The following is a 13,075-nucleotide window of genomic DNA, read 5'->3' on the forward strand; positions in this document are numbered from 1 at the left end:
TGGAATTCCAGAACAGTATTTGGAATCTGAGTAACCAGGAATACCAATTTTTTTTTTGCTCCCTGATATCTGGATCAGAAAAATAATGTTTTTTTCCTCCCATCCCTGCTTATGGTCCAGATGTGAAGTGCTGCTATCACTTTAGGTGAGGATGCTCACAGTAAGAGGTAACACATTGTTTTGTTAACACAGCGAGAACACTCATTTTTGTTCTCACTGACAAGTAATATATTTGCTTTTGGGAAGACAGAGCTGGAAAATAATTTTACAGACACCGATGCTAATACCAATGCAAAGCTTCTGAGGCCTGGCACTACATTTGTTTAAAATTCTCCACTGGAAATGAGGTGACCACCTTCACCACCATTGCAGAGAAGCCAAACCACCGGGCAGATGACAAGGCAGCCATGAGATTTTTGTTTAACAGACATTTCAAAGCCTTGGAAATATTTTTTCTTTTTCAGGAGCAGCAGTGGCATAGGAGGTTAAGAGCTCATGTATCTAATCTGGAGGAACCGGGTTTGATTCCCTGCTCTGCCGCCTGAGCTGTGGAGGCTTATCTGGGGCTTATCTGGGGAATTCAGATTAGCCTGTACACTCCCACACATGCTGGCTGGGTGACCTTGGGCTAGTCACAGTTTCTCGGAACTCTCTCAGCCCCACCTACCTCACAGGGTGTTTGTTGTGAGGGGGGGAAGGGCAAGGAGATTGTAAGCCCCTTTGAGTCTCCTGCAGGAAAGAAAGGGGGGATATAAATCCAAAATCCTACTCCTACTCCTTCTTCATATTGACAGACAGAAGTCTTTATTGTCATTATAAATTACCATATTACAATATGAAAAAAGGGAACGTTTATCTATTAACTGAACCCATTAAAATACATTAAAATATGCATTAGATATCTGCCCTGTATGCAGAAAGCAAAGAGAGCTAAATTTACCATGACTATTTTTATGGAGAGTAGTTAACGCTTAGCCAGGTAATGCTTCAGAAAGTTCACATTTTCAGATAAGATCACAAGAACCATTGATTAGGAAGTTCATAACAGATGATGACATGTCAATATTTAACCTCTCTATCAAGGGATGAATATACATGGAGCATGGTAGATCATATATAGAAAACTCTAAAAGTACATGTTGGACAGTCTCAACAGCCATTTTACACTGGCATAGCCTATTCTCACTATTAGAGGGCAGTAGGTGAACCTTATGGCACTCCAGATTCGAGCAATTCTCATCAGTTTCTTCCAGCATGGCCAATTGGCCATGCTGGAAGGGGCTGATGGGAATTGTAGTCCATAACATCTGGAGTGCCAAAGGTTCGCCACCACGGTAATAGGGGATATTATTGCATTGGCCAAATGTCATGGCATTAGGCAAGGCATTGAAACGAGCTAGTGAGCATGCTCTGCATTGTTTGGGATCACTCAAGATATACAAATAGTTGGCACAATAATCTGACCTGTCAATTCCCAAGGACTGAGGAGAGGAACTTTTTCCCCACTCCTGCATCATTCCCTGTTTCTCTTGTTCCATTAATGCAGATTGAATTTCATTATAGATTCTAGTGGCAGACATGTTTTGGAATTGGTCAGTTGTTAGACCTATGTTGTTGAGCTTCTTATCTATGTCTGATATTTGGTCATTGACTGTAAGTAGTCTTCTCCTTCTATCTATGGCCCCTTCCGCACATGCAAAATAATGCATTTTCAAACCACTTTCACAACTGTTTGCAAGTGGATTTTGCCATTCCGCACAGCTTCGAAGAGCACTGAAAGCAGTTTGAAAGTGCATTATTCTGCATATGCGGAATGAGCCTAGGTCTGCTAGCCATTTTACAGACACAGATTCTGACAGAAGTTGATATAAAAGACTGGTAGGACTAGTCTCGAAATGAATTCGTGTCCAGTATCTGAAAGCTCTTGTCCATGCCATCTGTTCCACGTTATTTTGCCCAGTTTCTCTACATAAGGTGACATATGAGACACACCTTGGTGACCCCAGAATTCTTTGTAAGAAATATGATTGTACAGACTCGAGGGATGGCTTAACTTGGGTGATCCATATTGGAGCTCCATATAGTAACTGAGGATTGATCTTGAAGCTGCTAACAATTTCTTCAGTGCAGCAGGAACAAACTGATGCCCTTTAGAGTAAAAAAAAGAGAATCACTGCAGCGTTCACCTTAGCTTTGTTCTCCACTAATTTACAATGAGGAGCCCAAGATAGATTGGAGCGGAATAGGAGCCCTAAGTATCTAAATTGGCTTACTTGCTCCAAGACATGATTGTTCACTTTCCAACTTCGTTTACACCTAGATTTTGCAAAAATCATGACTTTTGATTTGTCATAATTGAGAGTCAACCTATTTGCCTGACAATAATCTGCACTGCAATTTAGTAGGCGTTTCAAGCCTACTTGAGAAGATGACAGAAGAACAGCATCATCAGCGTAAGGCAGGGTAGAGATGTGTAGGGAGCCCAGTCGTGAGGGGTGGCCATCTGTTTTAGGCCGTTTCTGCACGGCCCAAATACGACGGCCTGGGGGCGGTAAAAACGCCGCCCCCAGGCCGCCAGTTGCCAAGACAGGGATGCCGGGCTGCTGCAAATCGCAGCAGCTGATGCATCTGAATGCGCTTTCCTCTCCCAAGCAGGGCTTAGGCCTCAGGTCGCTTCTAAACAACATAACCCTTTTAAAGGGTTGTTGTTGGGAGGGAGCGTCTTCCCATCTTGGCGCTGGGTGCGAACCGGGCCAGGGAAGGCGCTATTCCCCCTCCCGCATCTATATCAGCTGTACCTTCTCGAAACTGTCTCGCGGTGCCGTCGTAGGCTCCCCGCCCTCCTCCGACCTCCAGGGGTCGGAGGGTAGCGAAATGGGCTGTGACACCCCGCAGGCTAATGCTCCAGAAGGGACACGGTAAGTGGGAGGGAACAGGCGGTCTCCACGGCGGAGTCAGCCTGCCTTCTGCCGGCCTCCCCTCGCCTGCTCGCAGACGCTTGGGTGCGAGCTCGAATACGTTTTCCCCACTGCGGCCGAAACTCTCGGTAGAGGCGACTCGGGAGGCCGATGCGCCATAAACGGCCTTAGTTAAGGCTGCAGGGAGATCACAAAGGGCAGCCCTGCTTGACTTTTTCATATTTAAAATTGGAAAGTGGACAATTACAAAACTTAAATCATGAATTACATATAGCCAATAATATTTTTATAATTAAAACCAGGACTATTAAGTGGCCAGTACTCTGCTCCTTTCTGCCAGCACAAATGGAAAGGACTTTAGGTAATTCACCTCCTGGAAACTTGCAATGCAAACATCTGGTGCATATTCTTGGGCCCTGTTTCTGATGCTTGCATTTACAGCAAATGGCAAGGAGAAATATTTCAGCCTATTTCCTGATACACCAGCCCTTCCAAATACAGAGGGATTTCTTATGGAGTGTCATCCTTAGCAACACCTCTAAAAAATATAAAAACAGAATGTACGCTATGATTCTGAGAACAACGACGTAATTGTTTATTTTAACAAGGGAGAGTTAACCACATGGAAAATAAGGGTGCATAATGTTTGGCTGGGTCATATGCTTTGTTTTGACACTATGATCCTAAACATATTGTCTGGAAGTCCTACTGAAATCAAGAATTGAATTCAGATTGAAAGTATGAATTTACCAGCATCTGTTGAACAAAAATATTTGATGTAAATAGCCCTTCAGGGGAGGGTGACTAATAAATCGAAAGAATACATAAATAATAAATAAAACACAGCACTCTAGTAATCCTTTTAAAACAAATCAATCTTTTTTTCTTTTAAGGCTTATCATACCATATGGCAGAACTTGCAACCTGAATAATTAATTCCATATTTCTCACGGTTGTAATTTGTGCAAAAGTCATACGCTTTCTGCAGAAAGGATCAACTGGTGAAAATGGCTGACTTGTGACTCTCCCCCATCAGGCAGCTGAGTTACAGCTTCCTCTGCTTGTGCCTAGGATGAGTTTTACAGTACACGTACAGACGGCCCCGTCTGCGGACGAAGTAGCAGTCCTTGCACCGCTTTTTGAGAGCCACTTTGCTTTTGAAGCTGGCAACAGGCTGCAGGATGGGAAGCGGGTGTTTTGTGAGAAAACACAGCAGATTCTCAGGGCCCAGATGGGAGGCGGTGTGGGCCTGCAACGGACTGGCGGTTTGCAAACGGGCTGGCAGCCAGGAGAAGTATGAGCGGGAGGCTGCAGGGCAGTTCAGGAGGCGGGCTGGAGCCAGGGTGCGCAACAGCAGGGAGGCCATCGCTTGCATGCTGGGGAGAAAAAAAAGAGGATCAGCTTCAGCGACAGCTACTGATTAAGTCCGCAATCTTAGGCTCATTCTGCACATGCTTTCAGTGCTCTTTGAAGCTGTGCGGAATAGCAAAATCCACTTGCAATCAGTTGTGAAAGTGGCTTGAAAATGCATTATTTTGCGTGTGTGGAAGGGGACATATACACGCTTGTCTAGGAGTAGGCGTCAATGAGCCCAGCAGAGTGTACTTGTTAACAGATTTACTACTGTTACTACTAGTAGAAATATCACTGCTCACTCGATCAACATCATGGGCCGGAAACGCAACTGAACTACAACTGGGGTGCAGCGCTCTGGCTGTCAAATAGGCCGCCTCCTGCGCACGGGGGCCGCGGGGAGAAGAGAGACGCCCCGGCGGTGCTGCTGATCTCCACCCTCGGGGGTCTCGGGGGACCCGGCCAGCGCGCACCCCGCGGCAGCACTGCGCGGCGCAGGCGCACGGAGCAACGATCATGGCCGCATGCGCACTTCGGCGCGACCAAAACGGCCTCAAAAGCGTCGCCACAGTTTGGGCCCTCAGACTGACCTGCCGTCACTTCGACCCGGACGGACGGGGGGGGGGGGCGGCGACTGGCGCCCCTGAGCCCCCCGGCGCCCTCCCAACTACCGGATCAGCCGCGGCCTCCGCACTCGCCGCCGTCGCCACCACGCGTTTACGTCCTGACGTCTCACGCCGCAAGGAAGAGCGCGCTCCTTGGGGTTGGTGGGCGGGGCCTACGCGGTGACCTCGACTTCGGCTCCCGCCGCCTTGGCCGGCTCGCGCGTGCGCAGTTGTGGCGCGAGTCCCCCAGACCGCTCTGGAGGACGCCGCAAGATGGCGGCGCCCACCCTGCCCTTCCGAGGGGCGCTGAGGGGCGCGTTGGCGGCTGCGCGTTCTGCGGTGGGGCGAAGCTACGGGGCGGAGGCGGCCAGCACTGGCGAGGCGGTGACCCACACCGGGCAGGTCAGTCCAGGCGGGGGGCAGAAGCGACCCTCCCGCTCCCTCGGACGCCTCTCGTGGCCCTCAGGCAGTCCACGGAAGGGGCTCCTCAGCCGGTCTGGGGGCGTCCCTCACCACAGAGATCTGCTGGGATTTCGCGGGCGGGCGGGCGGGCGGGCGGGCGTCTTCTGGCTGCCGCTGGACCTCCTCGGCCCTGGGCTGTTCCTGTTGGGCGGCTGGACCTCTTCCTTGAACCCTCGATATCTGTGTCCGTTTTTGTCAGTGCTTTTCAGTGCGCGCGCGCGTGCTGCTACGAGGGGACGGTCTCACCTCCATGGCCTGAAAAGACATTTTCAGGCAATATCCATAGTTTATTAATGCTAGGGTTTATTAGTTATTATTTGAATTGCTTAAATAATTGAACTTCCTTCCTCTGCTGTGTGGGTTCCCTAAAGCCTGCCTTATGAAGTCTGCCAGTGTCGGGCAACCCACGCGGCCTCAGTGAGGGAGGGGAGGGGAGGGGGCCCACCCTCTGGACATGGCCCACCCACCCTAGCGGAGAGAGGGGAAGGGGAGGGAGGGAGGGAGGGAGGGGTGCCATGCGAGGGAAGAGGAAGGAGGGGCTGCCCCGAGGGTGACCGTGCGGGATTTCAAGGCAAGAGTCGGTGGCTGGGGAGGTGGTTGGCGGTGGCTGGGAACAAACGCCGCTCAAAAACTGGGCAGGGCTGAGAGTGCGCAGAGGGGGCGCAGCGCCTGCGCCTGCCTCTGTGCGTTGTCCTGTTACTCTGCCTCTTTCCCAAGGAGTCTGTTTGGGGCAGTTGACATCCTTCCGCACAGCCTCCACGTGAGCGCCGCAGCAGCGCAGTGAAGGGGGCTCGGCTGAGGGAGGGGCTGGCCAAGCGGACGGCGTGTTTCGCCTTCAGCCCTTGCAGAGGCTTCTCTGTCTGTTTTGCCGTGTTGGTGATACTCGACGGTTCCTGCCGCTGCCTGATTTTTCAAAGAAGTGCTCCAGTGTTTATGTTGTGATGTCATTCATTCGTATTTAGGTTGCTTTCGGTGCCAGTGGGCCAACTTTAATTTTAGGGTAATTAAAATCGTAGCTAAACTTTCCCATTTTCAGCCTTGGAAAGTTAGTCGGTTTGAACTGAAATGTAGCATAACCCTTTTTTTAAAATGAAGTGCAGCAAAATATATCCAAAATATGCAAAGTATGTAAAGTCTGTTCACACTGTATTCAAATTGTTAAACGTGAAATGTACATTGTGTACATTTGTGTACATTTTACTCTGATTGTGTACAGTTTACTGTTTACATTTACTGTGTACATTTTAAATTGTGTACATTTTACTGTGATTTTTGTGTGGATCTTTCTGCTTTACACATGCTTATCTTTGCAGTTTATTGCATGACTTTAGTGGTATTTAAAGGGGGGAAACTGGATATTTGTAGAAAACTTCCCCATAATGAGATTTGATTCCAGGAGCACCTTGAAGACTAAATGGATTTCCAGGGCACAAGCTTTCAAGTCAACAAAACTTGCTGTCTATCTCACAGAGAGAGCTTTGACTCTTCAAAGTTTATACCCTGGAAATCCTGTTGGTGTTTAAACTGCTACTGGACTCAAATCCTACTGTTCTTCTGAATACCAATTTGGCAACCCACCTAAAATCACAATAGCATATGTATTTCACTTTCAGTCTTTTTAAAGAGACAGTCTCGTGCTTTTTCTCTTCATCCCGCTGTATACTCCGGTCTGAAGCTTCTTTATACTAAATGTCAGATCACTGGTCACTCTATAGCATTTTTTCTGACAGCACCTCTTTCCAAGGACCTGAGATCTGTTAACTGGAAATGCTGGGAACTGAAAGTGAGGCCCTTCTGTATGTGAAGCACGTGATCTGCCACTAAACAAGTCTCAGGACTGCTGGTGTGATGGCATCAGTGAAATGTTGAAGGAGAAAGGCCTTTAGTTTTTTTTAAAAAAATATCACCTGTACTTGTAGGACATTAATTGTCTTTTTAAAAGAAACAATTAGAGTTACTTGTAGCCTTGGAAACCAGTTGAGTATTCTTCCAGTGTGAGCATCTTTTTGTGCCAGGAAGTGAAATTTGGAAATTTTAAAGTCTAATTCATACACTTTAAAAAGAAGGTTTTCCTGTTTGTAAATCAAAGCTTGGGCACATGCTAGGCTTGAAATATTCTTGTTGCTTACTATTTAAAATTCTGGCACTTAAGAAGTGAGCCCCCCCTACCCCCAAGTTACAGATTGGTGGTTGTTTTTCCTCAAGTAGTAAAATGTGGGTTAAGTTTTGCTGGTTTTCTTTAACAACATTCTCCTTTGGCTGGGGGGTGAGGGGCATTTGGATTAGGCTGTTAATGTTAAAGAAGAAGACTGTCCTAGCTAGAGACTGATCCTAGCTTGTGGAAAGTGGATAAAACATTTTGGTACAATTATTGGTGAAATTCTGTTAATTGCATGAAAATCAATTTATTTGCACAATTTTGTGTCTAGGAATAGACTGTAAGTTTCTATTGTTTCCATGTTTTAAAGTGTAAATAATGGTCTTACTCCTAAATTTGTTTTTTTTCAACTTTACTTGTTTGCTTATTGGTAAATACGATGTGTTTGCTTGCCATATATGCAACAATATTGTATGTCTTTAATTTCCATGTTTTCTCCTGGCACCTCAAAATATATGGAGACGTTTCTATGCTTACTTTCTTGTTCTTGTCCTTCTCTTTTGTCTGATGCAAATATCTTTTCCTTGAGTGAACAGTATGTTTCCATTTTTTTTTAGGTTTATGAGGAAAGTGACTACAAGCGGATTCGATTTGTGGGACGACAGAAAGAGGTAAAATCTGCCAGGGGGGCGGGCGACATTTACCTTGATTTTTTACTTTCTACCATAGTGACACCACCCAGTGTCTTCATTGGCCAGTTTCAGTTTTGTGACCAAATGTAGTAATCAGCATTTCAGTTAATGATTTTGGACTGTGGGCATATAATGATACCAGTATTTGTTGTTTGTTGCTCATATCTTGCCTGTTTTTCTATCCCAGAATGTAACATTTCTGGGAAATCTTCCATCCAGGCACTGACTAGAGCTGGACTTTTCTCTAGCTTTAGGTCAGACGCTGGGCCTGGCCTTTTACTAACTAATTAATACGTACAGTGTTAGTGTGCTGTGGACCTTCATCCTGTTACTAACTCATTCATTCTGTTTAGATCAGACTGTGGGCCTTCATTCATGTGTACAGTGTTGGTGTCCCAGGGATCCATAATGCCTCAGTAGTTCTCTTACACTGCATGCCTACAGCTCAACAAAGAACATCACTCAAATATACTTCTTCTGCATGCATGACATCCCCTTTGTGGTCTCTTTCTGGACTTTCATAAGAAAATGATGGCATACAAGTATATATATCTAATCTTTATTACTGCCACAAGTGGAAGTCTTTAAATTTGACTCTGTTGAAATATGCGATTCTTTATGATCTATGATTTACAAGCCAATGGCATTAACAGTTTAAGTCCAAATATTTAGCTGAGTTGTGCTGTGTACTTCTGAATTCAGAGATGCATCCCAATCATAGTTATTTCATGAGAGACAAAGGATTATTAGAAGATCTTGACTTCAAGTTCATAAATATCCTGTCTCCCTTCAAAGATTTTCAGTGTTTGCTGTAAGTAATTGAAATGGAATCTGGAAAATGAATTGGGTTTTGAAGCTTTGTCCTGTTAAAAATACACTATGAGTTGATTCCCTGCAGGCCTGTCCTTAGTGAGTATATGTTTTCAGCTCTTCTGAACTAACTTGCCTGTTAGACTAATGGTGTGTGTTGCCTTCCACTCCCCATAGCAGTTGACTTTTCAGTGGTGTTACTGTGAACATCTATTGGTTTATGTCAAGCAGGTGCCAGGTTCATTTCAGCTTTGCAATGTTATGTTTGTGTTTCAAATCTCTCTTAGAGAGAGTAAAGGAGGAATTCCTTTTATGCCTTGTGTCTGCTTTTAATCTGTTCTTTCTTGCAATTGCAGTTTCTTGCAATTTCACTAATGCAACAGTATCTGTAGTTGTGAGCTAAAAATGAGGAACAATGGGGTATGGAAAGAGGTGAAGGTTCAGACAGTCAAGTCTTTTCAGCTTTCCATAAAGCTAACTTGAAAATGTGATCAACGTTGTTCTGCCAGGGGCACAGCCAGCTCTACCCAGTTTGTTACAGAGGTTTGCACTGGCTGTAGTAGCAGAAGCCATTCTGCAGATGTTCAGCTTGAAAACCTTCCTGTTTTATCATTTTAGGTAAATGAGAACTTTGCAATTCATTTAATTGCTGAGCAACCTGTGACTGAAGTTGAAACCAGAGTTGTCTCCTGTGATGGTGGTGGTGGAGCTCTGGGACATCCTAAAGTGTATATAAACTTGGTAATGCAGTTTTATTTTTCCACTCACAGTTGTTTGGTATTTCATTTGGTGTCCTTTTGGGATGAGGGGAAGGAGAACGATCATCAATAGTGGCTTTGTCAAGCCTGCCCAATTTATGGCCCATTTATGTGCAGCCCAGCAGGCTTGTATGAATGGGGGCTCTGTAAACCTTATTTTGCTGGCAGCCTAAAGCAGCAAAAAGAGAAAGAGGTGAAGCTCTTATGAAGTTATACCTCATCGTTGGTGGGCTACTTTCAGTTTGATGGGTCACAAGCTAAGGAGGCAGGGATAAAAACTTGGTTTTTTATTTATCTATTTTATTTTCCTGCTGTTCTGTCCAGTGGGGACCAGAAGTAGCACATGGAATTCTTCTCCATTTGAGGCTCACAACAATTCTGTGAGATACCATATATACTCTTGTATAAGTCAACTCGCATATAAGTCGAGGCACCTAATTTTACCACAGAAAATTGGGAAAAAGTACTGACTCGCATATAAGTGGAGGGTGGGAAATGCAGCAGCTACTGGTAAATTTCAAAAATAAAAATAGATACCAATAAAATTACATTGATTGAGGCATCAGTAGGTTAAATGTGTTTGAATATTTATTTCAAAGAAAAACAGTAAACTAGCTCTATAAGCCCTGATTCTCCCTTTAAATCCACTCGAAGGGGGGTGATTTAAAGGGAGAATCTGGGGAAAATTTGAGGGTGCCTGTTAGGGGAGGAATGTTTATTTTAGCAGTACCAACATTTCAGATTATCTTTAGGAGACCCTCCTGATGATATCACCAGGTTTGGAGAAGTTTGGTTCAGGGGTCCAAAGTTATGGACCCTCAAAAGGGTCCCATCTACTATTAGCTCCCATTGGAAACAATGGGGGATGGGGGCACCCCCTTTGGGGGTCCATAACTTTGGACCCCCTGAACCAAACTTTATCAAATCTGGCTGGTATCAGCAAGAGATTATCCTCATGATACCACCCAGGTTTAGTGAAGTTTGGTTCAAGGGGTCCAAAGTTATGGATCCTCAAAATGTAGCCCCATCTATTAGCTCCCATTGGAAACAATGGGGGATGGGGGCACCCCCTTTGGGGGTCCATAACTTTGGACCCCCTGAACCAAACTTTACCAAATCTGGCTGGTATCATCAGGAGTGTCACCTGATGATAGCCTGAAATTCGGTGCCGCTAGCTTAAAAACTGCGTTCCCTGCCGGCCGACAAAGTAAAAACCCTAAAATATTTTTTAAAATACACCTCACTCGCGTATAAGTTGAGGGGGGCTTTTTAAGTACAAAAAATGTGCTGAAAAAGTCGACTTATATGCAAGTATATACGGTAGGTTAGACTGAGAGCGTATTGCAGGCTTATGGTCACCCAGCAAGCTTCCATGGTAGAGTGGGAATTTGAACCTGGGTCTCCCAGATAGCAGCCCAACACTCTTAACTACTACACTTCACTAAATCAATCATGATTCAATTTAGAATAATATTTAGAGGGCTCAACCAATTTAGAATGATGTGGTGTTTTAGAGCAGTGGTTCTCAACTGTCCTAATGCTACGACCCTTTACATTTCCTCATGTTGTGGTGACCCCCAACCCTAACATTTATCCATTTTACAGATGGAGAACACTGATGCAGAGAGTCTTAGGCGACCCCTGTGAAAGGGTCGTTCGACCCCCAAAGGGGTCCCGACCCCCAGGTTGAGAATGGCTGTTTTAGAGGCAGGGGGATATGTATTTACTTCCCTCTCTTGTATTCAGTCCGTAGCTCCCTCATATTATATCAACCAACGTGCATTAATGTCAATCTCGGCTCTTATGGATTCCCTTTAATTATTGCTTGTTAGAGCACTTCACCTGTAAATCTTTTGATGGGATGTGTTGGGTGAATTGCTTTAATAGCTTATGACTTGTTTGCTGGCTACTATGGAAAAAAAGGAAAGAAAGGTGAACTGAGGTCTTGACAGTTCTGTATGGTTTAATTGCTTTCCTCATAATGGGCAAGGAGCAGGAGAAGGAACTTGGTGAAAAATATGAAATTGATAGAAGTGTCTGTAAGGCTAGCAAAAGGCAATTGTCATGACAGTGTTTGAATAGCTGCAGCTGCTTATATAGTTGACTCAGCTCCCTTTGGTAGAGACAGTAAAATTACATTTTTAATGGGAACCTCCATAATGCAGAATAATTCATTTTTGGCAATTTCCAGGAAAGGGTGGGCTTCCCCCATAATTTATGGATTGTTCTTGTTCATTCTTCATCAGAAGGAACTTATGCGTCTAGCATCCTGCCGTTATGCAAAGATGAAAGATATTGATCAATATCCTGAATAAATGGGATATGAAAATCACACACGTAATCCAGTTGGCAGCCTGATCACGTTCCAGGGTATTCAGAAGTAACTTCCATGCGTTCAGTGGGGTTTGTGCCCTTGTTGAGTTGTTTATAAGAACACTCGGAAGTGAGGTTCACCAAAGTACACTCACTTTTGACTAAAAATGGGCAGTGGCAAGCTGCAGGTCATCATGCTGAACAGATCAATGTTTTCTTTTTATGTAAGCAGGCTTGTTTAGTTTATTTTTGCCGTCAAGTCACATAAGTGACTTATGGCGACCCCAAAGGGTGTTCAAGGCAAGAGACATTCAGAGGTGGTTTGCCATTGCTTTCCTCCGTGTCACTGCCCTGGTCTTCCTTGGAGGACTCCCTTATAAAAACTGGCCATGGGTCAGTGCTGAGAGTGCGTGACTGGTCCAGGTCACCCAGCAAGCTCTCCCACAGCGCAAGTGGAGATTTGAATCTGGGTTTCCCAGCTCTTAGTACAATCCCTGAACCACACTAACGCTCATTGTTTCATACGCTGAAATTGCACTAAAATTAGTGGCAAGAATTTCTTCTTTATGTAATGCATTTACCCCCTTCTCTTTTGCAGGACAAAGACACAAAAACGGGAACATGTGGCTATTGTGGACTTCAGTTTAAGCAGAAACACCATCATTGAAATTGTCTGCATTTATATGTTATGCTATCAAATATATATATTTAAAAAGCTGTTCTGAGTATTATGTATTTAATCCTATTTTTTCCTCTCAGCAGGGTTTCTGTAGCTGCTGAGAAGCCTTTAGCCCAGCATGGAGTAATATCTGCACTGTCTTAAAAATCTGCATGTCCAGACCTTTACACTTTAGGACAGCGGTAACTTGAGAACCACAGAGCTGTTGCACTGAAAGGGACTGAGAGGCCATGTTGGTTGAGCCCTCTAGTACTGTTCATTGTATCCCGGTGAGACAGATTTCACATTCCACAACATGAGGCTTGAATACAGCTTTTTGGGGGTGCTTGTGTACTCCCCTGCTTCTTCTCTTTGTGCACAAAACCTGATGGGGGAAAAATTGGTTCA

General features: G+C 45.0%; 2 protein-coding genes across 3 annotated transcripts; one reads left to right on the forward strand and one right to left on the reverse strand.

Moving 5' to 3' along the window:
• Positions 1 to 3,489: 3,489 nt before the first annotated feature.
• MRPL36 (mitochondrial ribosomal protein L36) lies at positions 3,490 to 4,719 on the reverse strand. The gene is made up of 2 exons (XM_048515756.1): positions 4,574 to 4,719; positions 3,490 to 4,294 (listed from the first exon to the last, which is right to left on the reverse strand). Exons 1-2 carry the CDS (start codon positions 4,585 to 4,587, stop codon positions 3,964 to 3,966), a joined length of 345 nt encoding a protein of 114 aa, XP_048371713.1. The 5' UTR covers positions 4,588 to 4,719; the 3' UTR covers positions 3,490 to 3,963.
• A 107-nt stretch (positions 4,720 to 4,826) lies between these two features.
• On the forward strand, positions 4,827 to 12,727 carry NDUFS6 (NADH:ubiquinone oxidoreductase subunit S6). Of its 2 annotated transcripts, XM_048515753.1 has the most exons (4): positions 4,827 to 5,278; positions 8,054 to 8,107; positions 9,557 to 9,679; positions 12,608 to 12,727. In XM_048515753.1, exons 1-4 carry the CDS (start codon positions 5,150 to 5,152, stop codon positions 12,674 to 12,676), a joined length of 375 nt encoding a protein of 124 aa, XP_048371710.1. In that variant the 5' UTR covers positions 4,827 to 5,149; the 3' UTR covers positions 12,677 to 12,727. The 2 variants fall into 2 exon arrangements, with proteins under 2 accessions (XP_048371710.1, XP_048371712.1); XM_048515755.1 differs by lacking the exon at positions 9,557 to 9,679.
• Positions 12,728 to 13,075: the final 348 nt, after the last annotated feature.

The sequence above is a fragment of the Sphaerodactylus townsendi genome, linkage group LG14 (genome assembly GCF_021028975.2).
Source record: "Sphaerodactylus townsendi isolate TG3544 linkage group LG14, MPM_Stown_v2.3, whole genome shotgun sequence".
NCBI classification, from domain to species: Eukaryota; Metazoa; Chordata; class Lepidosauria; order Squamata; family Sphaerodactylidae; genus Sphaerodactylus; species Sphaerodactylus townsendi.